This window comes from Eucalyptus grandis, chromosome 4, assembly GCF_016545825.1.
Source record: "Eucalyptus grandis isolate ANBG69807.140 chromosome 4, ASM1654582v1, whole genome shotgun sequence".
Lineage (NCBI taxonomy): Eukaryota > Viridiplantae > Streptophyta > Magnoliopsida > Myrtales > Myrtaceae > Eucalyptus > Eucalyptus grandis.
Genome location: NC_052615.1, coordinates 1681054 through 1704545, shown reverse-complemented (window position 1 = coordinate 1704545; position 23492 = coordinate 1681054). Strand labels below are relative to the sequence as shown.

Sequence of the window (23492 nt, the reverse complement as noted above, 5' to 3'; positions counted from 1 at the left end):
CTGTAAAACTTCCTTTTTTGTGTGGTTTGCGACGGAGGGTCTGTATATTTATTACCCGATCAGTTAAACCAGACTGTCATAAACTATTTTGGAAAGAAAAATCCTCAGTAGAATTACCTTACCTAACAGGTGAACAAGTTTGTACTAAAATTAGAGAAGAATATAATGGCCAAATTTTCCTACACAAAGTTAATATCGCATGTCTAAAAGCAAGTAATGCAAGTGTATAACACAATTGAGCACATACTGTCTTTGTTAATTTTTCTTTTTGGTCTTTATTTGAGCTATCATGTTCAGATATACGATTTATAAGGTTTTGATTTTCCTTTTTCCGATCTGGGAGGACAGCCTCCTTTGTATTTTTTATTGGTTGGTTCAATGTAGGAACGATTACATTGGTAATAGAAATTAGCTAATTCTTTTTTTTTTTTTGTGATGGACATAAACACGCTTATATATATATATATATATATATATATATATTTTTTTTTTTGCTTTTGGGTAGCCTACCTTTTATGAGGAAAGTTCAAAGGAAAATGCTTCTTTAGGAAGAATTTTATTTGCCATTTAGCCATCATCAATGCAATTTGTATAAATTGCCTACTGAGAGATCTTTTTAAGTGTTCTCTCTGACATCATGTGATGGTCCACCTACTGGCCTGCAGTAAAAATCCACACCTTTCCTTTCCTTCTTCAATTTTATCCCTACCTTTATCAAAATTAATTCTTTTGAGTTTATATTAAATTTATCTCCCTTATATAAACTATAAGATTAGCTACCCTTTTGCCTCCTTTTTCGTTTTTTTAGCTTTATGTATTTACAAGGTCCTATTAAGACCATATTTCTTTTTTTAAAACCTAGATTTTATTTTTCATATACCAAACTAATTCAAAATATTATATAATCAAAATTGATGGTAGTAATCTCCCATTTGAAAGATAAAAGATAAAAGATTGAAAAAAGGAGTAAGAAAAAAATCATACAAAAAACAAAAAGAAGTTGGGGGCAAAGGACGAATCTAAAGGGATATTCCCTCTCTGGAATGTTTCTAACGGATTTGGGATAATTTGACACAAATTTGAAAGGTTGGGCATTGTTATGATAGGAATAAAAAAAATTAAAATCACTCAAAAAGGCTGAGACTTATTTTTATCATTTGCCTCTACACAATTGACCATGAAAAGTCTAGTGTTGTTGTTGTTGTTGTTTTTTTTTTTTTGTTGGTAAAAGGTAATAATATAAAGAGAAAAGGTCAAAAGTACAAAAACATGGCACCAAAACTTACACTCAAGATGAATAAATATAATGAGTGGAAGTATGCCATGATGTAAGACACAAGGCAATGCCCAAAAGAAGGCAAACAACATCTAGAAAGGCACGGCATGAACAACCGGCAAAGAAACAAACACCTTGGCACAGGAGGAGAGACGTCGGCTCTAGAGCACTAGCATTTACTTGAAGCGCCGATTGAAACCAGGGTCGATTACGAGTCTCCTAAGAAGATAATGGGATCGGTGCCCCCAACTTCTTTACAATCTTCTATTTACGAAGCTATCCTCAACGTTTCTGAAGGTGCTAACTCTATCCCTAACCACCTTAAGAAGATAGTTCTTCATAGCCGGGATGGTAAGGGATTGTTCTCTAAATAGGATGCTATTCCTATGTTTCCAAATAATGTGACAAAGAGCCCTAAAGGAAAAACGAGCAATGCATTTAGAGAAGTCCTTACCCTTCAAGAAAGAGGTGGCCCACCGGAGATTCTCTCCCCAAGACTTGTTCCGCCAAGGTAGATTGCATCTCGCCACCCAAAAGACAACAACACCGGCCGTGATAGAGCAATCAAAAAACAAATGATTTATGGAATCAGGCAATCCATTGTAGAACACGCAGGATCCCCTCTCTATTCTACCATGAGCCAATAATAGAGATTGTGCGGGCAATCTGTGCTTAGCCATAAGCCAAAGGTTAAGCTAAAACCTTGGCGTGATTGCATTATCCCATATGAAATCATGCCAAAAAAAGATGTTCCGCTTGCTCCTGATGGTTTCCCAAGCATTTTCTACCGTGAACTGGCTCGACGGGTTCTCTCGCTAGCAACAGCAATCCGCTTCTTGAGTAAGGGTTGGAAGAGGATAATCCCACAACTCAAGGATTGTTTTGAGAGCCTGGCCAGCCAGAGAAAAGATCTGCAACTGAGGCCTATCTAGATAATCTTGAGCTGTAGATAAATAAGTCTAAGAAGATTAAATTCAACGGTCCCCTAGGGTGTCAGTTGTCAAACCAAAAAGAGACCGAACGACCATCCCCAATCCTCCAAAAGAAGGCATTTCGAAATTCGCTTTGAGACTTAGAAGCTTCTTCTAGGCTCAAGAACAACGGGTTGGCTTCCTAGCAACCCAAAAGTTTATATCCTTTAAAAATGTGGAATGAACCCACTTGCATCACAGAGCTTCTTTATCTAAGAATAAGAGCCATATGTGTTTCAACATGGTAGCCTTGTTGCAATCTTTAAGCCTCCTGATACCAAGCCATCCTTCCTTCTTTGGAAGGCATACATCCTCCCAAGCAACCTTGGCACCCCCTCTACCTAGCTCCGGGCCTTTCCAAAAGAATTATCTGAGGATTTTCTTAATTTAATCTAGAACAGATACAGGTAGAACAAAAGCACTCGCCCAATAAGCTTGAATAGCTTGAAGAACTAACCTGATGAGTTGCAATCGCTCAGCTAGAGAAAGGAAGTGATGAGTCCAAGACTGAACCCTCATCGTGATGCAGTTGACGAGTTGAAACCCTTTTTAGGAAAAAATAAATTCACGCTCGAGGTGAGATCCTACAAGTAGATCTATTAAAAAAGTCAAGTCAGGTTTGGATCTCGTCATAAATGATTCAACCAAATTGACCCATTTATCCCATTTAAAACCCATTTATCATAACTAAAGTAAGAAAGCTTTTTCTTTATATATATTTTTTAAATGGTATTGCTAAAGCACACTCATGCTACAAATTTGGGCAATTTATATATATATATATATATATATAATATATATAATTTTTTTTTTTAAAAGCCTCCTTTTATTCAAGAAAATTACAATATTTTCTGGTTTTTGCCTTGAAATTTGAAAATAAATTAGAAAATATTTTCCACTCGTTTGTTATGAAAATATTTTTTCTCCATGCATTCCTTTTAATATTTTTTATTTTTTAAAAAATTTAAATTTAAATTCTTTTCCTTTTTCTTTTTCTTTTAAAAAATAGGACTTGTTTTTTGTTTTTTCTTGTTTTCTTCTTTGGCCAGTTGCCCGCCATGGCAACGGCTGACAATTGGCTAGAGGGAGCTAGAGCTAGCTTGATTCTAGCGAGCCAAGCTAGGCAAGCTCGACATTGCTAGTAGTTAACAACCTTGAGCTTACCTGAGGCTGATGAGCTCGTCTCTCGCCTAGCCAATCGCTAGCAATTGCCATGCCGATCACCAGCTAAGGAAGATGCAAGAAGAAAGAAAAGAAAGGAAAGGAAAAAAAAAAGAAAACAAAAAAGAAAATATAAAAAGTAATTATAATTTCAGTTTTTATAAAAAAAAATTATAAGACTAAACAGGGAAAGAGAGTGTGTGAGCCTTGGGTTGGAAATGGGTTCTAAGTCCAATACTTTTAGACCTATTTATTTTAGGCTTTCAATAAATAAACTTATTTAAGTATACCTTTCAAGATTTAAATGACCAATTTATGACCCATTTATGTTTAGATGAGTTATATATGGGTCTAAAACTCATTTTAAGGCTTTTTTGGTAACTTGTCAAATAATAAAATTTCTATTCTTTTATTCCTAAGACTAAATTTGGATCAAAAATTCGTTTGGTAAAGTTTTTGTTCTCAAGAACAAATTTCTATTTTTTTGTTCCCGGAAGTAAATTTGGAACATAATCGAGAAGTAAAAAGTTAATTCTTTGTTTCCGAGAACAATTATAGGGCTGTGATGGTGCCTTCATCGAAGCCATCCCACCAAGGAATTGATTCGATCCAACTCATCTCAGTGCAATTCCCCTTCTTTAACCCCATTTCGAGTAACTCCTCCTTAGTGAGTGCTAGGAGCTAATATGAATTTCCTAGGAACAATGCAACCACAGAGGCCCTCAATGTTTTGTGTCCCTTTTGGGTCTTGGAAGTGATTGGCTGCAATACAAGCCTCATGAATAGGCCGTGGTTAGTGGTCGGAGCCACGAATTGCCATTTGTACACAAGATCAGTCGCGTTTTGATCAAGTGTCTTTTCCACCCAAAAGACTATAACCTTCTCTAGGACTGGAACTAGCTTAATTTGATAAGCTAGAATTATGCCAAAGCCTGCCCCCACCTCCCCTAGTGATGGCTCAAAACAAATCATCTCCCATGGCCTTTCTATCAAGAATCCGCCCCTGGACGTCCACCATCTTAGCATCAAGGGTGTTGTCGACTGACAGGCCATACTTCCGCAGCATATTGCCGTACCCAGTGCCGCTCAAGTGGCCTCGGACATCGACTATGGCACAAACACCAGCAGGGAAGCCATGCAACTTGCTCTTCTCCCAAATCCAGTAGTATAACTCTCCTAGAGTCGCACCGGCCTAGACCCATGCGATCTCCTCCTTGATGTCCACGTCGATTGACCGGAGGTTGAACATGTCAAGGATGAAGAAGGCATCGTCGGAGACGTACGATATGCCCTTGAAATCATGGCCGCTGCTATGGATCTTTAGGTGCATGCCAAGGTCCTTGGAGCACATGACGGCAGCCTGCACGTGGGACTCCCGTGTGGGCATCACAATGACGAGCGGCTTCGGCGTTGACAACAAGTTGAAGTGGCCATTATGGATGTAGGACACAAGGATGTTGGTGAAAGAGAAGTTGGCTTGAGAGTAGACGATGTCGGAGATGTGGTCGGACGATTGAGTGCGGTGGGTGAGGCAATGGATGAAGGTATCATACATTGAGTCGAGGATGTCCCGTGTTCTTTCTGTAAAACTTCCTTTTTGGTGGTTTGTGATGGATGTTCCGGGTCCATAAGGGATGAGAGCCTAACTAATGCGAAGAAAGTTCAAAGGAAAATAGTTCGTGAGAAAGAATTTTATTTGCCATTTGGCCATCATTGGTGCAATTTGTATAAATTGCCTGTGGAGATATTTTGAAGTTCTCTCTCTTGTCATCATTTGATGGTCCACCCACTGGCCAAATTACAATAAAAGTCCACACAGTTTCCTCCATTTCTCAATTTTATCCTACCTTTTTAGGTTATCAAAGTTAATCCTTATGAGTTCATATTAAATTTATCCCCCTTCTATAAATTATAAATTTACATTTGGTTGTTTGAATTTTTAGTTGGTATAGAATTGAATAGGATAAAATAAAAAATCATTTGTGATTTGTGACGATGCGCACATACATACATACATACATACATACATATGCATACATACCTACCTAACTATTGTGAGGAAAGTTCAAAGGAAAATACTTCACGAGGAAGAATTTTCCTTGCCATTCGGCTATCATGGGTGCAATTTGTATACATTACCTATGGAGAGATTTTGGACTATTCTCTCTCGTCACACCCACTGGCCAAATTGCAATAAAAATCTACACCTTTTTGGTTCCCTATGGTGGTTCGGCCTTTTCTTTGGAGGAGAAGGTCGTATAGGCTTTGGATATCAACCCTCCAAGCGGTGTCCTCCTAGGTGGCTCACATCTTCAAATTGGTCTCCTATTTGCCCAAGGTGTGTTGTTGAAGCTAGTCCGGGTAAGTCTCTTTCTTTCGATGGTGCTTTCATTGGCTGTGATTAGGGTGCAGACCATGTGTTTGTGAAATGTCCTCAACTGCTGTTGAGGCTGGAAACAGCACTCATGAAGCCCGTTATGTGGCTCACACCTCAAAGAGGCATCCAACTCCTTCCTCTGGTATTGGTTTACCGTTGGAGCATCTAGGTTTGACCAAGGCTTCTACGTCCGACCATGCTGAATAAAGGAACAAGCAGCAAGTCCAGTAAGGGCCCTCTGCTCGTCCCCACCGATCAAGAGGCAAGAGCTGAAAGCGGTCTACATCTAGGCGTTCCGCAAGTCCCTGTGCATCGTCCAACGTGTTAACAAGAGAACCCGGCTCGTTCTTGGGCGACTATAGCTCGTTTGTAGCAAAAGGGTCGGAATTGTCCTACATTCCCCCCACATTTGTAGATGGCAAAGTTGTGGTTAAATTGGTTGATGAAGTTCTTGATGTGGTGGACCCGAAATGGCATGAATGCTTAGTAGGATACTTTGTAGGGAGGAGGAAGCTTCCGTTTAGGCTCATCAAGCAATCATTGAAACACACTTGGGGTTCTAAGCTTATAGAAGTTCTCGCCAATGATCAAGGTTTCATTTTTCTCCACATTCGAACCCTGTGTTTTGGAGAAGGATCTTAGAGGATGGACCAATCACGGTCGCTAGGGTGCCTCTCATCCTCCGTCAATGGCAACCACTCTTGGACCTCAAGAGGGAGAACCAATTCTCCGTCCTAATCTGGATTCGTTTGAGGAATTTACCATTTGATTATTGTACGGTTTCAGCAATGAGTGCAATCGCAAGCGTGGTGGAAAAGCCACTATATGTGGACCAATGAATGGACCAAGCAAAAATGGTCTCGTTTGCTAGAATTTGCGTTGAAATCACCAAGATGTAGAACCACTGAAATGGTCTTGAATGGGGTATCTTGCTCCATAACCATTGATTACGAATGGCTGCTAGCTAAATGCTTGGACCGTGGAACATTCGGTCACAATTGCAAAGCTCCATCGCGAGCACACAACCCTTCAGATCAAAAGAGAGCCGCGAAGCAAGCTTTGCCCGCTCCTGCTCCATCATGACTATAGGCGGCCCCCAACCCCGTTCCTGCTCCTTCGCGTCAAGCTCCCACCATACTTGATTCTAGCACATCCGGTGAAGGCCCCCACCCCAATTGCTGAAGCTACGGTCCCACAGTAGGACTTGAATGACTCTGCTCGCTAGGCCCCGATTGTGGCCCTAGTTTCTAATCGGGTGGCTACAGCTCCAATTCCTGCTAGTAGGTGCAGAACCACAGGTTGTTCTGGAGCAGCCTTGGAAACAAGCGAAGGGCAAGAAAAAGAAGAAAGTGGTCTCTCAAGAAGGAGCTTCCTCTTGCTTGAGCAACCCTAGTGATGAAGGAGCTACTTGACGGCTGAAGGCCTTTGTTTTGGTAAAAGAGGTGCAATTCGAGCCTGCTCGGAAGACGCAAAGGGGCTCTAGTGTACCTCCAAAGGTGGCTTTTTCCCTTGTAGCTGATTCCCGACCAGATCAAGGCACTTCTTCCGATGACCTCAATGTGGAGTCAAAGGTTGCAGCCACCTTTGAATGCTCTGATGAAGATGACATTGTCTCCCCTGGTGTGTCAAGCCCACCCCCGAGGGTTGTCTAGACGAAGGTAGTGACCATTCAGGAGAGATTGCTTGCCTTAACTCCCGACCTGGGACCTGAGGTGAAGACTAGAGGGCCAACAAATCCTCGCCAAAAGCCTCCAAAGCAAAGGTAGGCTCCATTGCCTTCATTTTCCTTTCATTAGCCTAGTTTGTTTGGTAGTTATATATATGTTTTTCGAATTTTGGAATATTAGAGGTCATATGGACCCTTTGAGGAGAGTCGAGATTAGGAAACTCGCTCATTCTAACGGCCTATGTATGGTCGGCTTATTGGAAACCAAAGTATTGGAGCATCTCTTTCGATCCATGTCCGCTGGGCTTTTGGCTGGGTGGAAGTGGATGGCCAATTATGATTATTTTCCTAAGGGTGGGATTTGGGTTGGCTGGGACCCTACTCTAGTTAACTTTGAATTAATCTCTTCCAACGAACAAGCAATCCATGGTAGAGTGGAGCTTCTTACGTCTGGTTTATGTTGCTGCACTTCGGTGATTTATGCTTTGCACACGTTCATATCACGAAGGCCTTTGTGGGCGGACCTGGTCCTGTGAGTTCTTGTGTCCAAGATTTGGCCTGGATGGTTGCTAGAGACTTCAACACCATTAGAGACCCGTCTTATAGGATAGGGGGCTCTAATGCCTAGTCGTCCTGTTTTGACGATTTCAATTAGTGTTTGACTCAGGCAAAACTAGAAGATTTGAGATATGTTGGATTTCGGTTTACTTGGTCCACATCTTCTAGAGCTAATCGCAAGGCGAGGAAAATTGATCGGGTGTTTGTGAATGCCAATTGGAGCTTTCAGTTCTCTTATTCAGAAGTGACATTTCTGACTTCCGGAATTTCTGACCATTCTCCTATGGTAGTTAAAGTGGCACAACCAGTTTTTCGGAAGAAGCCTTTCAAATTCTTTGATTTCTAGATTTAGCACCCATCCTTTCAGGACATTGTGGCGCAAGTGTGGGATGCCCCGTCAAAAGGGGTCCCTATGTACAGACTGGTTAGCAGATTGAAGGCCCTAAAAAGCCCGCTGAAGCATCTAAATAAAGATTCTTTCTCCAACTTATCTGAGAGGGTTGCTAAGTCCAAGAATGCTTTTAGGTTAGCCTAGCTTGACCTTCAGTAGGACCCGACTAATGATCTCTTGGTAGAGTTAGAAAAAAATCATCGGAAAACCTTTGTGGAGCTAAGGAGTCAAGATGAGTCATTCTTTAAACAAAAATCCAGGATCAGATGGCTCGAGAATGGTGATAGGAATACTAAGTATTCTCACCATTTCATCACTACAAGATAGTTGAGGAACACAATTCTTTCGATTCTTGATAGGAATGGTAATTTGATTACCGAACAAAGTCTAGTGCAGGACACTTTTGTCTCACTTTCAGGAGTTTTTCGCTGCACGATCCCTTCCTTCCAGCCCTGCATTGCTAGACTTGCAGCAAGTTATTTGATGCCCTCTCAATGAGGAGCATATTAATGTCCTCTCCCGTCCTTTTTCAGACAGAGAAATTCGTGATACCTTCTTCTCCCTAGCTCGTAGGAAGGCTCTTGGGCCATATGGGTTTGGTGTGGAATTTTTCAAGAGCAATTGGGAGCTAGTAGGGCATTTGGTTATTGAAGCAGTTAAGGACTTCTTTGTCACATGGAGGCTTCTAAGGGAGATTAACAACACCATCCTTGTGTTGATCCCTAAAGTTCCTAATGAAACATTAGTCAATGATTATAGACATTGCCTACCGTAATATGATTTATAAATGTATCACCAAGGTCTTAGCTAATCGCGTCGCCACAGTTCTTCATGACACCATCAGCCCTTCTAAAAATGCATTCGTTAAGGGCCGTCGCATTTAGGATAATATTCTTCTTGCACAAGAATTATTTGCTGGTTTCCATCTTCAGCCGTATTCTCCTAAGTGTCATGTTAATGTTGATTTTCAGAAGGCTTATGACACGGTTGACTATGACTTTTGAAAGGTCCATGCGTGCATTTTGATTCCCAGACCATCTTATTAAACTCATTATGGTATGTGTACGAACTCCCAAGTTTTCGATTTCCTTGAATGGGGAACTCCATGGCTTCTTCCTTAGTGGACGTGGCCTTCGCCAAGGGAATCCCATGTCCCCTTATCTTTTTACTTTGGTTATGGAAGTCTTCTCAGGCATCCTCAGTGCGTGTGCGGTGCAACCTGGGTTCAAATTCTTTTGGAGATGTAAGGCTACAAGATTATCTCATCTTTCTTGCGGATGATGTCTTTCTCTTTGTTGAGCGAATATGGGTTCCATCTCTTCTAAAAGATGGTCTACATACTTTCTCGATATGGAGCGGATTGAAGCCAAACAATAGCAAGAGTGAGATATTTCTTGCAAGTGGCTTGGAGGAGTTACGGAATGAGATCAAGGATGCCATTGGTTTCATTGAAGGAAAGCTGCCGGTGTGTTATTTGGGAGTTCTTATTATATCCTCGAGGCTTGGCAAGGTGGACTGTGTGTCCTTAGTTGATCGTATAATGGCCAGGGTCCAATCCTAGACTCAGCGCTTTCTATCCTTTGCTGGCAGAGTTCAACTAATAAGGCCGGTCCTTCATGCCATCCAAGCTTATTGGGTGAGTGTTTTCACCATTCCTATTGCAGTTCTGGATCACATTGAGCTGATTCTTAGACAATTCATTTGGTAAGGCCTCGGCCTTAGAAAGGGTGGCGCTAAAGTATCCTGGGAAGACGTGTGCCTTCCAAAGGAGGAAGGAGGACTTGGAATTCGCAGATTGCAAGAATTCAACAAGGCAGCAATGCTCAAGCACATTTGGATCATGTTTATAGACAATGAGTCCTTATGGTGCAAGTGGATCCACTCAACCTTCTTGAAACGGAAGAGTTTCTGGGTGGTTGGGATGCCGACCTATTGCTCTTGGGCTTGGAAGAGAATCATTCGCCTAAGATCCGAGTTTCGTCTCTATTTCTGATGGAGAATTGGAGATGGCCAGTTAGTCTTCGTTTGGTTTGATCACTGGCACCAGAGAGGTCCTTTACATCTTATTTGCTCAAATCAAATGATATTAAATTCCAGTTTATCCAGATTTGCCACGGTGGCTGACCTTTTCTCACTGGCGGGATAGAATTTCAAGACAATAATTGAATCTTGGGATTATCCCCTCCCTCTCCTCTCCAGGGCACCGGATCGCTTTACTTGGAGCGACAGCACTTATGGTCTCTTCTCAGTCGCCTTGGCTTGGCATATTATCAGAAAAAGGAAGGATAGGGTTAATTGGGCATCCTTTATTTGGAATAAGGTTATCACCCCCGAGATATCAATTCAATCTCTGGCTCATTATAAAGAATGGTCTTCCCACCCAAGCCTTACTTATATCGCATGGTAGAACTGAGAGAGAGCTTTGTGCTTTTTGTAGGCTGACGCCGAATTCCATTAATCATCTCTACTTCGGTTGTCGCATCACTGCTAGCATGGCTTTCTTTTGGGCGGCTAAATGCAATCTCCCTTAACGTAACAAGACATGGTCTGAAAACTTTCAGTGGGCAATGAAATTCCTCTCTGGTAAGGACTTTTATCGCTCCATTGGCCTATTTTCTTTTGGTGTTTTTTGCCACCTTATTTGGAGGTACGAGAACAACATACTTTTCAGAAATCACACGGTCGCAGTTGCGGCGATTAAAAATCATCTCATCAAAGTGGTAAGGACAAGGCCTTAACTTTCGGAAACGTTGAGGATAATCCAAGAAACAGAAGACTCCAGCGTAACTAGGGGATGGATCCTTACATCTTCTCTCCTCATCCGGCGCATCCCTAGTGTTCTTTGGAGTGGTTCAGAGACATCTTGTGGTTGGGTAGCGGCCGTTGTCTTCTCGGGCGCTTGCTGTATGAAGGCCTTCTGCCTTTTTCCTTCGGCTGGGGCCATGTTCACCTTGATTGGTTTGGCTACTGTTCGTCTAAGGCGGTGACCCCTCCTTGGTGTTTTGTGATTGTTTTATTTCTTTGTTGTCTGTCCTTTGTTTTGGTTGTTTTGTCGAAATTGGGTTCCTTTTGGCCATGCGTGGCCTCCTCTTTCCTCGTGTGCCTATTGTTTAGGCTCTTTATTCGCTTTGGCCGTTCTTGCGGAGTTCTTTTTGCATTCGGCTCCCTTCCACTCGATTAGACTTATTGTCTTCATGAGTGCAAGTTTTGTGGCGCCAAATCTTATGTAAATGTTTAGCTTAAAGCTCAATATATATTACTTCTGCAAAAACCAAAAAAAAAAAAAAATCTACACCTTTTCCTCCATTTCTCAATTTTATCCCTACCATTTTAGGTTGTCAAAGTTAAATCTTTAGAACACATATTAAATTTTATCTGCCTTCCATAAAATATAAGATTAACTACCCTTTTTACTTTTTTAGCATTATGTATTTACAAGATTCCTATTAAGGCCATAATTTCTTTAGGAAAACCTAGTTTTCATTGTTTATAAACCAAACTGATTCATAATATTATATAAATAAAATTGACAGCGATAACCTCTGATTTCAAAGAAAAAAATTAAAAAAGAAAAAGGATTGAGAAAAAATCGCACCAAAAACAAAAACAAGTTGGGACAAAATTCAAATTCGAGGATTAATCTAACAGAATATTCCCTCTCAAGCACAAAGCTAAAGGATTTGGGATAATTTGACACAAATTTAAAAAGTTAGGCATTGTTACGATAAAATTAAATATTTGGATAAATTAAAATCACTCATAAAGGTTGAGATTTATTTTGTCATTTTGCCTTCCGACCAAATTGACCACAAAGCATCTCCTTGAACTGATATACAAAGCATTATGGGTAAGATTGGTGGTCTTGTCCGATAAGATTAGTGGTCTCTTACCATCATTTTCCTTGCATTCAAAGCTAGGCATCAATATGGCAAAGAAGGACATCGAAATTAAGAGAGGGAGTTTCCACAAACTTTTCTTGTTTGCGTTACTTTTGTCGGCAATTTGGCATGAGGTTTTTCTCATTGCCTTTTGTTCTAATCGGACAAGATGTTTTTTCTTCTTCTTCTTCTTCTTCTTTTATTTATTTATTTATTTATTTATTTATTTATTTATTATTATTATTATTATTATTATTATTATTATTATTATTATTATTATTATTAAGTTTGCTAAGCTAATTCTAAGGCTGTGCATGACAAAATTTCTAAAACAGAAATTGATTTTTGGCCAGAAATCAATTTCTTAATTTCTATTCCCGGACAAGTTTCTAAACAAAGAAACGTTTGATAACGACTCAAAATTTTTATTTCTGAAACAAAAATCCATTTGATAACAGAACAAAATTTCTATTTCTAGGAATAGAAATTAATTAGATAACAACATAGGAAATCCTCAAATATTAAATAATAGTCGAAATAATACTAAAATAATATAGGAAATCTCAAATACAAAATAATAGTCGAAATAATACTAATACATTACAAAAGTTGAAAATACAATTTCATGGAATTTCCGGCATATTATTATCCCTTGCCATTTTATTAGCAATTATTTTCCTAAGCGTATTTATTTGGTTTCCCTTCTCGGTCAATGTATCGTTTGCAAGCTCATCCCGCGTAGGTTCAGACAAGTACTACGGAAGCATGAATATGGGTGCCATCAATGGCACCTATACAACCTTGTCATTTTATCAGAAACTAGTATTATACAAGATTATCAACAAAATAAAATTAATGGTGTAAATGAATATATAAGAATTCTACCTTAAAGTAACGTTTATGGTTAGGAACCAATTGGAGAAAGGTCGGTTTATTTTGATTCTCGAATTGAATCACCAGCTTGCTCATCCATAATTTATTTATTGTTGCTCAATGAACCTTTAATGGCCCTTGCATAGCAAAGAGAGAAATTCTTTTGAATCTATTGCCTTCGAATTAAAATTCAAGATTGTGTAACAATCTAATTATTTTAATTTTGCAAGAATTTTGAATCCGTAAAAAATAAGGTTAAATTTCTATGCACGTTTTTATTCATCTATTAAGTAAGAATTTTTCTTCAACTGGCCATGCGCGTGCCTTTTCTAGGAGGAAAGAGCCCCATTGTTTTTAAGTAAGCATTTAAGAACTTTGGTCGTTTTTGAAAATTGGGGACCCATTCGATTGCCTTTCATCCTAAAGAGGAAGTTATAAAAAAAATGCAAAAAAAATGCAAAAAAAAAAAAAAAACACAAGCAAAATAAGAAAAAGAAAATTAGCAATAATTTGTGAAGTTGTGGTTATGAGTGAATTAAGTTAGCAAGAAAGCGCAGTGTTCTTTTATATAGTTTGATTTCAGTTTCTGATTTCTATTTCAGAAACTAAGAAGTTAAAAATTTCAGCTTATGATTTTTAATTTCTCTATTTCTGGAATAGAAATCTGTTTGAAATAGAGAAATCAAATTGCGTTATCAAACGGATTTATGTTCCAAACTATTCGGGGGAAAGAGAAAGAGAAAAGAAATCGAGAAACAGAAATTTTGTCATGCGCGCCCTAAGTGTGCACTAAGTAAATAAATTAGAATGAGCTAAAAATATTATGATCCATCATGCTTTAAAAATCATGAAAATTATATATATGATTATACATATTTAAAATATTATTAACTTATTGATTTAAAAATATATATTAGATACTTCATTGTAAAACTCGAAAACTTTGCAATAAAGAAAAAGTCGCAAACTTATTTGGAACCTTATAAAACTACTAAAAATCTTACCTTTTACATACTATACGTATAGCATAAAAGTTCTTGTCTTAAAATATTTATGTATTTTAATAATGTGGGTAGGGTTGGATATAAATTAGAAAGGGAACAAGTCAAGTATGGATCGCTGAATTTAAATTCATATAAATGGATCGAAATGAATCAAATGGATTGATTTAGGTTAGACCATTTTTGACCCAATCCACCCATTTAACAGCCCTATACCCTATATGAATGCAAAGAGAGAAACAAAAGAAAAGGGTTAGAGAGACCTTAAAATAATCAATCAACCCTACCCGCACTTGAGCTGAATTTCAATTATTCGACAATAATTGACTAGCTCTACATAGGTTATTTTATCAATTACCCAAACCATTAAATTCTAGTTGTATGATCATTTTCTTGTTCTGGCAAAGAATTTCTTTCGCTTGTTTTGCATTTGGACGAGACTTCATCCACGGCAAATGTCTATGTCTTTGGCATTGCGATGTTGGAGCTGGTGATGAGAGTACCAATCTATAAACCCAAAAAGGGAGGAGGTGAGAGAGCAACCTCCCAAAAATTGGATAAATCGGACCCTGACAAGCACATAAAGGCGAGAGTTGGAGAGTTAAAAGTCAACCCCAACATAGAAATCTGTACATTAAAGCAAACAAGAAAAAGATAGTAGGCATAGCGATGGATTACCTAGTAGAAGAAAAGGCAAATGACCTTCAATGAAGAGACAACATAACACATCCTGATAGAGATTTGAACATAACATCCTGGAGCTACCGCGCAGGGACAACCTTGAAAGGCCAAGCTGGATTTCGGTTTCATATCCCGATGGTTGAAAAAGTTTTGCTGAATAGAGCATAGTCGTAGCACCTTTGGATGAATGGTGATGTTCAACACTAAAAAGGGAAACAAATTCTTTAGGGCACGAAAATTTGGGCAACATGAAGGCAACTAGCTACCCCAACTGACACGGTTAATGTACTGATGTTGTAAAATTAAGTTGGAAAATATGAAAATAAAATCAACTATCTAATGCATGCAAACATTGTTCTTAAGGAGAATTTCATCCCTCAAAGAATGAAACTCGATACAACATTCTCTAACCGTTATTCTCTCAGGATACAACAGACATTTTCTTTTACTCGGCACAAAATAATGGAAAAAAATATGAACAACAAAGTATATTTATGACCAAGCAAAGAATAGGAAGGAAAAGAGAGAATATTCTTGTTGAGATTATCTCTAGGATGTGAATTGGAGTTTCTATAGGCAAATGAAAGAGAAGGTTGGTGAAAAACAAAGGGGAGAATTACCAAAAAAGTCCTAAATCTATTGCAATTGTGTCAATTTAGTCATTAACCTTTTTTTGTAGCCAATTTAGTCCTAAACCTTTTACAATTGTGCCAATTAAGTCCATCCGGCTAAAATTGGCAGGCCGGCGCTGACGTAGACACCGGTTGTCCGGCGAATGTTGACATGGCATTTTTAAAAAAAAAAGTTAATTTTTTTTCAAATTTTTTTTAAATTGAATTTTTTATTTCTTTTATTTATTTATTTTTTCCTATCATCTTCTTCGCCTCTTGGCCGGAGGTGAGGGCCCGGCGAGGTCAGCCCTCGGCCAATGACGAGGCTCGCCCCGGCCAGAGGCGAGGGTCGCGAGGTCAACCTTGCCAAGGTCAACCTTGCCGACCACTAGCGAGGGCGAGACCCGCCGATCTGGTGAGGTTAGCCTCGCAGCCATTAGCGAGGGCGAGGCGGAGATCTCGATCTGGCCGGGGGAGGAGTTCGGGCAAGGGAGTTCCAAATCTGAGAAGAGGGGCCGGAGAGAGGAAGAGAAACTAGAGAAGGGGGCCAGATCCGAGTAGGAAGGAGGTGCGTGCCGTCGACACTGCCCAAACCCCCCGACGCCATCGCTGCACCAGATCTCCACTGCGTCGCTGTCGCCCACCAACATATGCTTCAGCGTAGCCCCAACGTTGTCTCGGAGACAAATCCCTGCTGTCTGTCGCCGTCGCAACAACTGATGCCATCTCGCCGACCAGTAACGCCGCCATGCCGTATCCTCTCTACGAACATGTGACAAGCTGCCGCCCGACGCGTCATCGCCGTTGTCTTCCCCCGAAACCCTATCGGCCGCCACGTCTTGGTCACGATTGGTCGAGCGTACTCTGCGCTTACCGCAACCGCACCGCATGCCCCGTCGCCGTCCGCTACGTCGCCGCTGCTTGGTCACTTCAAACGAGAGAGAGAGAGAGAGAGAGAGAGAGAGAGAGAGAGAGAGAGAGAGATAGTCACCTGAAGATTCTCCGGTTGAGGAGGTCACCTCGCCACTCACTTGGAACCGTTCTCCTCTCCGCCTCAATCTGTGCCTTGCGATTGTGCCTCCGAAGTGCAAGCGAGCTCACAGCTTCCGATCGCTGCCGCATTGTGATTTTAATAAGAAGCAAAAGATTTATGCTGGTTAAACTCAACTGAATGTAATGCATAAAAAATTGGGTCTTTTGGGCTATGAAAAACACCTTAAAATATGAAATATAATTCACAAAATTATTGGTGAAGTTTGACCCAAGAATATCTTTTGTGAATTATAATTTTTATTCTTTTGAAAACCAATTCATAACCCAAAAGGCACTCGTTTCAGTGCATTGCATTCAATTGAGTCTAACCCATTATAAATCTTACATTCGTTTTCAAAACCCTATGAGAGGATTATTGAATATTTCAATATTTAAAAAAATATTAAAAGCCATTATTTTGTAACGGCTTTCATAACATAATGTAAAGTTATTGTTTGTAATCCTTTTGATTGTAGAATTGAAAGCTATTAGTTTGTAAAGAGTTTGTAACAGTTTTTGAATGACTTGATTTCTAAATTATAGCACCTCCACTAAGGATGAATACATATCCACTAGCGCTTTTTATCTTATATGAATCTATAATCCAATTAGCATCACCATATCACTCTAATACAATGAAAAATCCACTATATAAAATGCCATAGTTTATGGTTCCTCTCAAATTTTTCTTTACTCTGCTCAAGGAAGTCCAATGACCATGATTGAGATTTTGTGTATATCTACTCAATTTACACATATATAATTTATATTAGGTCAAGTATAATTCATTAGATGCATCAGACTCCGAATAATTTGAGCATACTCAAACTAAGCTACTCTTATCTCCTCTATTGTTCATTAAATGCGTATTAACATCATAAGGAGTAACTCATAATTGTATCGTCAAATGCCCATATTATTTCAAGTAGCCTCTTTACATAATGCTCTTAAGTAAGCATTGGCCACTATCACTTCTGATGATTTCAACTCTCAAAATAACATTAGCTTCTCCCCAAGTCTTCATATCAAATTTAGTGTCAAAAAACATTTTGTTTTATTTTTAACATCAATGCATGTACCAAATTACATTTACTATACTTCTCACGGGAAAGATAAATCAGTTTTGTCCACAAATAAGAAAAAAACCTTTCCGTGATGCTAACGGCAAAACAACAATTAATTCCATAGCTACCCAACAAGAGAACATATTGAGATTGAAGTGGACTATCATATCCTAGGCTTTATAATCAACAAAGCTTTGGACGCTTACTTCCCCTTTGCAATTTTTTTTAAGGGAAACATGAATCAACAAATTCAATTTATATCATCCTCAGTCTCAGAGGTTTCGCTAACAAAGAAACAAATGTGGATTTCATTAATATTAACCACAAGATCAAAAGAAAATAGAAAATAAATAACTTCAGCAACCAGCATTAGTTCAAACTCAAACCCTCTATATAACTTTATGTTTCCATATACAATATGAGAACCCAAAACATTCAGCAGAATATGCAGGATACTTCAAGACCCCATCTGATATAGAGATTTGAAGAACTGATATGGAAAAAATTCTACCCTTTGAAGACTCAAAATTAAATAGAAAATTACCAAAACAGAAGCAGAGGATGGCCGACATAACGTTAAACTAGAAGCCCAGCACGTCTTGTAATACTTGTTTCCGACTTTAAGATATTCGAACAACAGGAGAAAGCCTCTGTGCTTTATGTAGGGACTGATTGTGGGTTGGGATGAAATGTCGATAGCAATGGAAAGACTACAATTAAGGGCCAACTGGGGGGACGATGTATGGTGCTTCAGACTGGTCTCAACGGCCAACGCCTCTACGAATTGAACAGGTACTATAAGTGTAAACCAGAAATATCCTCACGTAAGGTTACTGAAAATCAGAGGAACAAAATGGTAGGCTTAGCTTACTTGTCGGATCCGGCCCGACCCGGTCTCTCTCATTTTCTTAAAATAATTTTTAATTTTTTTAATTTTTTAGTAACTAATTCCTAACTTTTAATATTATTAAGTCTTAAGTAAAATGACAAAATTTAGGTGTCAACATATACATGTCCCCATTTTGGAAAAAAGATGGAATTCATGTCTATCATACCCATTTTGTTGCTAGAACTTTATAAATAATCATTTGAGTGTCACAACTTTTGAAAAGTGATTACTTAAATAATTCCAATGACTTAATTCGCCAAAAGATTGACATGGCTTGCCAAAGTCAATTGAATGGACCCTTTCAAAAGTTTTGAAACTAAAATAATCGTTCGTAAAATTTTTACACTAAATTGATCAATTATGAAATTGTTGCTCAAATTTTTAAAATTAGAAGATGGATAGACAAAAGCAAATATTATAACTTTGCCACTATCTTTTTCTGTTTCTGTGAGACTCAAAAGCCAAATCATGGATTAAACATTCTTTTTTAAAAAAAAAATTGTTTAAAATCACAAAGATCTATATGCTTTCTCCAAAAATATATGTAGTAATTAAAACCTTCTACATCTCTCGTAAGTTCGCATTTATATCTTTTTTATACTTGCTTTATTTTGAGATTCAACAACAAGCTTAAGCCTTGTAGAAATGGACAACTTCTCTTTGATCAATTGTGAACATCAATGCAAAGGAACATTTTCTCAACTGTCGCGACCCGACCTCCTTAGGTCCCTCAGATGGGGAGGAAAAGGTCGGGTTTATGGTACTTGATCATGAGAGTTCTTTCACAATTCACATCCCAAAAGACATCTTCACCTTGTCTTTCGAGATGAACCCTTATGAGCTCGCTCATTCATGGTTGTGAGCTCTCACAAGCTTATACCTCACGTGCCAATAGAAGATGTCATGATTCATACTCACATGGGTGACACACCTCGAAAGAGAAGGTTGCGTGTGAATATCGAATTTTGGAGTATTTTTATTATGATAACCCTCTCGACCATATTCTTCACCCATATGGATGTGTTGGGAATAACGGATCTCCGAAAACTGGATTCGACACTAAATCGAACCCCTAAAGCAATGCGGAAGACAAAGCCCGGGAAAAACACGTATCACCGATCGTAAAGCACACCACGGATTCGAGCGTACCTTGTTAGCCACAGATTAAATACCAATGCCGAAAATCGAGGAAGAAATTCTGATCCAATGATGTCAATTTGCCTTGAAAGGAAAACGGCGTCGCCCTTAAGCATCTTGTTCTTTTGGAGGGAGAGGGAGAGGAACGTACGTGTGTTATTCCAACTGGTGTCTTCCTCTCTCTCTCTTTCTCCTTTTATACGTTCCCTTATCAACGGGCCCTAATTCCGTGGGCCGGGCTTTTAGGTCCAACATGGGCGGACGGGCCAACTTAGGCCCATCACTATAAATAAAACCATCAGGATGGCATCACTCCATCTTTTGGGTTGCTGCCACATCAAGTATGCTAAATTATGGTAAGTCTCGTTGAGACCCATACCCTCACAACGGGTTCATTTATTATTTAGTTTTTAGAACAATCTATAAAAGACAGGAGTCGCCACTAACCTCATTTTTGTGGAGTCCTTAAAACTCAAACGAAGCTGCATGCATACTTGTCTAGACCTGAATCCACCATGATCGGTTCTATGATGGCCGTTAAAAATATGGGCGGCACTTGTGATTCTCATTTCTCACAAGATCAATGGCCATGATATGTTCGGATCCGTCCAATACTTATCCATAGGAAAGGAAATTCTTCTGCTGGCCTGGGCCGACGCAAGTCTTGTCCTGGATTGGGACACGCAAATTTCACTGACTCGCCTGGTCAATTGTGGCGTATTTTTTTTTTTATTTTTTTTAGCGTAACAATTGTGGCGTTTAAACCACCCGATTTTGTCACCGTCGCTCGTAAATATCTCATGGCTTTTCTTTTATGGGGAACCCACCTAATTAAAGTGGAAGAGACTTGTGTGACTTTTAGAATAGTCCAACCATGCATTTCTTTTCATAGCTTGGTTAGCCGACATCACAGCTGTCCCACGTTATATTCCCCTTCCGTGTGGTCCATCCATGATCCAACACCCACCAATTCTCCTAGCAATGTCGGAAGCACTGTCTCCCAACAAAAGGACGAGAAAGAAACAGTACGCTAATGTCGGTCGTTGCAAAGAAATCATTTCATTACCAATAAGTATAGAGTAAACAAAAAGTATTTCGCTGTTACGTATGATTGCGGAATTACTATGACATACTATCTTATTGGAGCAATCACTATTCATCAAGGACATGAAACTAAATCAATTAAGAAAAGAAAAAGGTTGCCTCTTCATTTTGGCAGAGGAGGGATGCTCTGCTCGTTCCTGAAGAAGTTGTTGGGATCAACCGCAGTTTTCACTTTGACCAACCTCTCAAAATTGTCATTGAAGTACTTGACCCCATAGACTTGCCCTTCTTCGTAGCTGTTCTTGCCATCGGTGCTAGTCCCAATGTCCAGATCTCTGTAGTTCAAGTACGCACTCCTTGGGTTCTTCGACACAAATGGAGTAGTGTAATTGTACAGACTCCTGATTTGCGCCAAGTAATTCTTCTCCAGTTCCGGGTCATCCTCGTTCCAATTGACGGAGTACTGAATCTTGAACAGATTTACAGCCCGGTGAGGGAACGGGGTCGCCGACGCCGGGATCTCGCTCATCCGCCCTCCGTATGGATTGAACACGAGCCCCACTTTCCCCAGTTCGATCATCTTCTTCCAGAGCCAATCAAGATTAGCCTTCGAGATCGGAGTTTGACGTAGTCTGACTTCCTCTTGAGGAAGTTGGTGGAATCGTCTCGGCTCAGCAAGGTCTCCAGGGCCGGGATGGTGCCTTCGTCGAAGCCGTCCCACCAGAGAACTGACTCGATCCAACTCAACTCCGTGCAATTCTCCTTCTTTAACCCCATTTCGGGTAACTCCTTGTCAGTAATTGCCAGGAGCTGATCTGAATTTCCTAGGAACAATGTAACCACAGTGGCCCTCAACGTTTTCTGTCCCTTTTGGGTCTGGGAAGTGACTGGCTGCAATAAAAGCCTCATGAATAGGCCGTGGTCAGTTCTCGGAGCCACGAATTGCCATTTGTACACGAGATCTGTTGCGTTCTGATCGAGCGTCTTTTCCACCCGAAAGACTGTGACCTTCTCCGGGACTGGAACTAGCTTAATCTGATAAGCCAGAATGACTCCGAAGCTCGCCCCGCCTCCCCCGATGATCGCCCAGAACAAATCCTCTCCCATGGCTTTTCTATCGAGAATCCGCCCTCGGACGTCCACCATCCTCGCGTCAAGGACGTTGTCGACCGACAGGCCGTACTTCCGCAGCATGTTGCCATACCCGGCGCCGCTGAAGTGGCCTCCAACGCCGATCGTGGGACCAACACCAGCAGGGAAGCCGTGGAGCTTGCTCTTCTCCCAAATCCGGTAGTACAACTCTCCCAAAGTCGCGCCAGCCTGGACCCACGCGGTCTCTTTCTGGATGTTGACGTCGATTGACCGGAGGTTGAACATGTCGAGGATGAAGAACGCATCGTCGGAAACGTACGATATGCCCTCATAATCGTGTCCGCCACTGCGGATCTTCAGGTGGATGCCGAGGTCCTTGGAGCACAGGACGGCGGCCTGCACATGGGACTCCTGCTTGGGCGTCACGATGACGAGCGGCTTCGGCGTCGACGACGAGTTGAAGCGGCGGTTACGGATGTAGGACACGAGGACGTTGGCGAAAGAGGAGTTGGCCCGTGAGTAGACGATGTCGGAGATGTGTTCGGACGGTCGTGTGCGGTGGGTGAGGCACTGGAGGAAGGTGTCGTACACGGAGTCCGAGGCTGCCCATGAAGGAGAGAGATGGAGCGAAACGACGATGAAGAGGAGGACAGCAGAGAGGGCAGAAAGAGAGGTTAATGGTTTCATTCCGATGTTATCTTTCTATGTTTGTGGTTTTTGATGGAGGGTGTGCGTGGGTATTTTTGGGAGCCCAACTTTTGTGAGGAAAGTTCAAAGGAAAATACTTCGCGAGGAAGAATCTCGCGAAGTATTTCCCTTGCCATATGGCCATCGTCGGTGCAATTTGTATAATTGCCCATGGAGAGATTTTGATGAGTTCTCTCGTCGTCACGTGATGGTCCACCTACTGGCCAAACTGCAATAAAAATCTCCACCGTTTCTTCCCCCTTCTCAATTTTATCCCTACCCTTTTAGGTTATCGAAGTTAATATTTATGAGTTCATATTAAATTTATCTCCTTTCCATAAACTATAAGGCTACATTTGGTTATTTGAATTTTTAGTCAGGTTAGGACTAAGTTGAATAAGATGTGAAGTCTAGAGATCTTGCTTTATCATATCTTATCAATTACTTGATGAATCGCATTAATAAAGCCATATATAATCACCCCATATTATGTACATTATTTGGTATAAAGGATATATTATTGCAAATGAACTGAAAATTTGCACAATTTGAGATAGTAAAAATCTCTCATGACACTTTTGCCTAACACTTTTGCTTGCTTTATTTTTTCTTCCTCTTTCTATTTTTTTTTATTTCTTTTTACTCTTCCATTGTTCTCTAATAAAATTTTATTAAATAGTAAACTATACTAATTTGCCTAAAATTTTATTTTTCAAAAAATTTGATTTTATATAAGAATTAAATTATTATTTATATTCAAATATTATTTATATTTTATTAATTTAAAATTATTTTATTAAAAAAATTAATGTTATGGAGATTAAAAACCTATACATCTTTATCCCTCATTTTCTATGGGATAGTTTTATCCAAGTTATATTTATCATATCCCGAATTTTATCCCAATTGCTAAATGCAACCTAAGATTAATTGCCCCTTTTGCTTTTTAAGCATTATGTGGTATTTACAAGATTCCGATTAAGGCCATACTTTTATTATACATATAATCCAAAATATTATATAAATAAAAATTGCTGGTGGTAATTTCTGATCTAAAAGATAAGAAAAATAAAAATAAAGAGTGGAAAAAAAAATACACTCTT

At 39.8% G+C, this 23492-nt stretch overlaps 1 protein-coding gene and 1 pseudogene across 1 annotated transcript; both read right to left on the bottom strand.

The window, feature by feature from the left end:
• Positions 1–3960: 3960 nt before the first annotated feature.
• LOC104442461 lies at positions 3961–5237 on the bottom strand (annotated as a pseudogene).
• Positions 5238–20606: 15369 nt separating this feature from the next.
• On the bottom strand, positions 20607–22525 carry LOC104440647 (berberine bridge enzyme-like 21). The gene is given in 2 exon segments (XM_010053570.3): positions 20607–21231; positions 21234–22525. Coding segments are annotated over 2 exon segments (1614 nt in total). The 5' UTR covers positions 22390–22525; the 3' UTR covers positions 20607–20773.
• Positions 22526–23492: the final 967 nt, after the last annotated feature.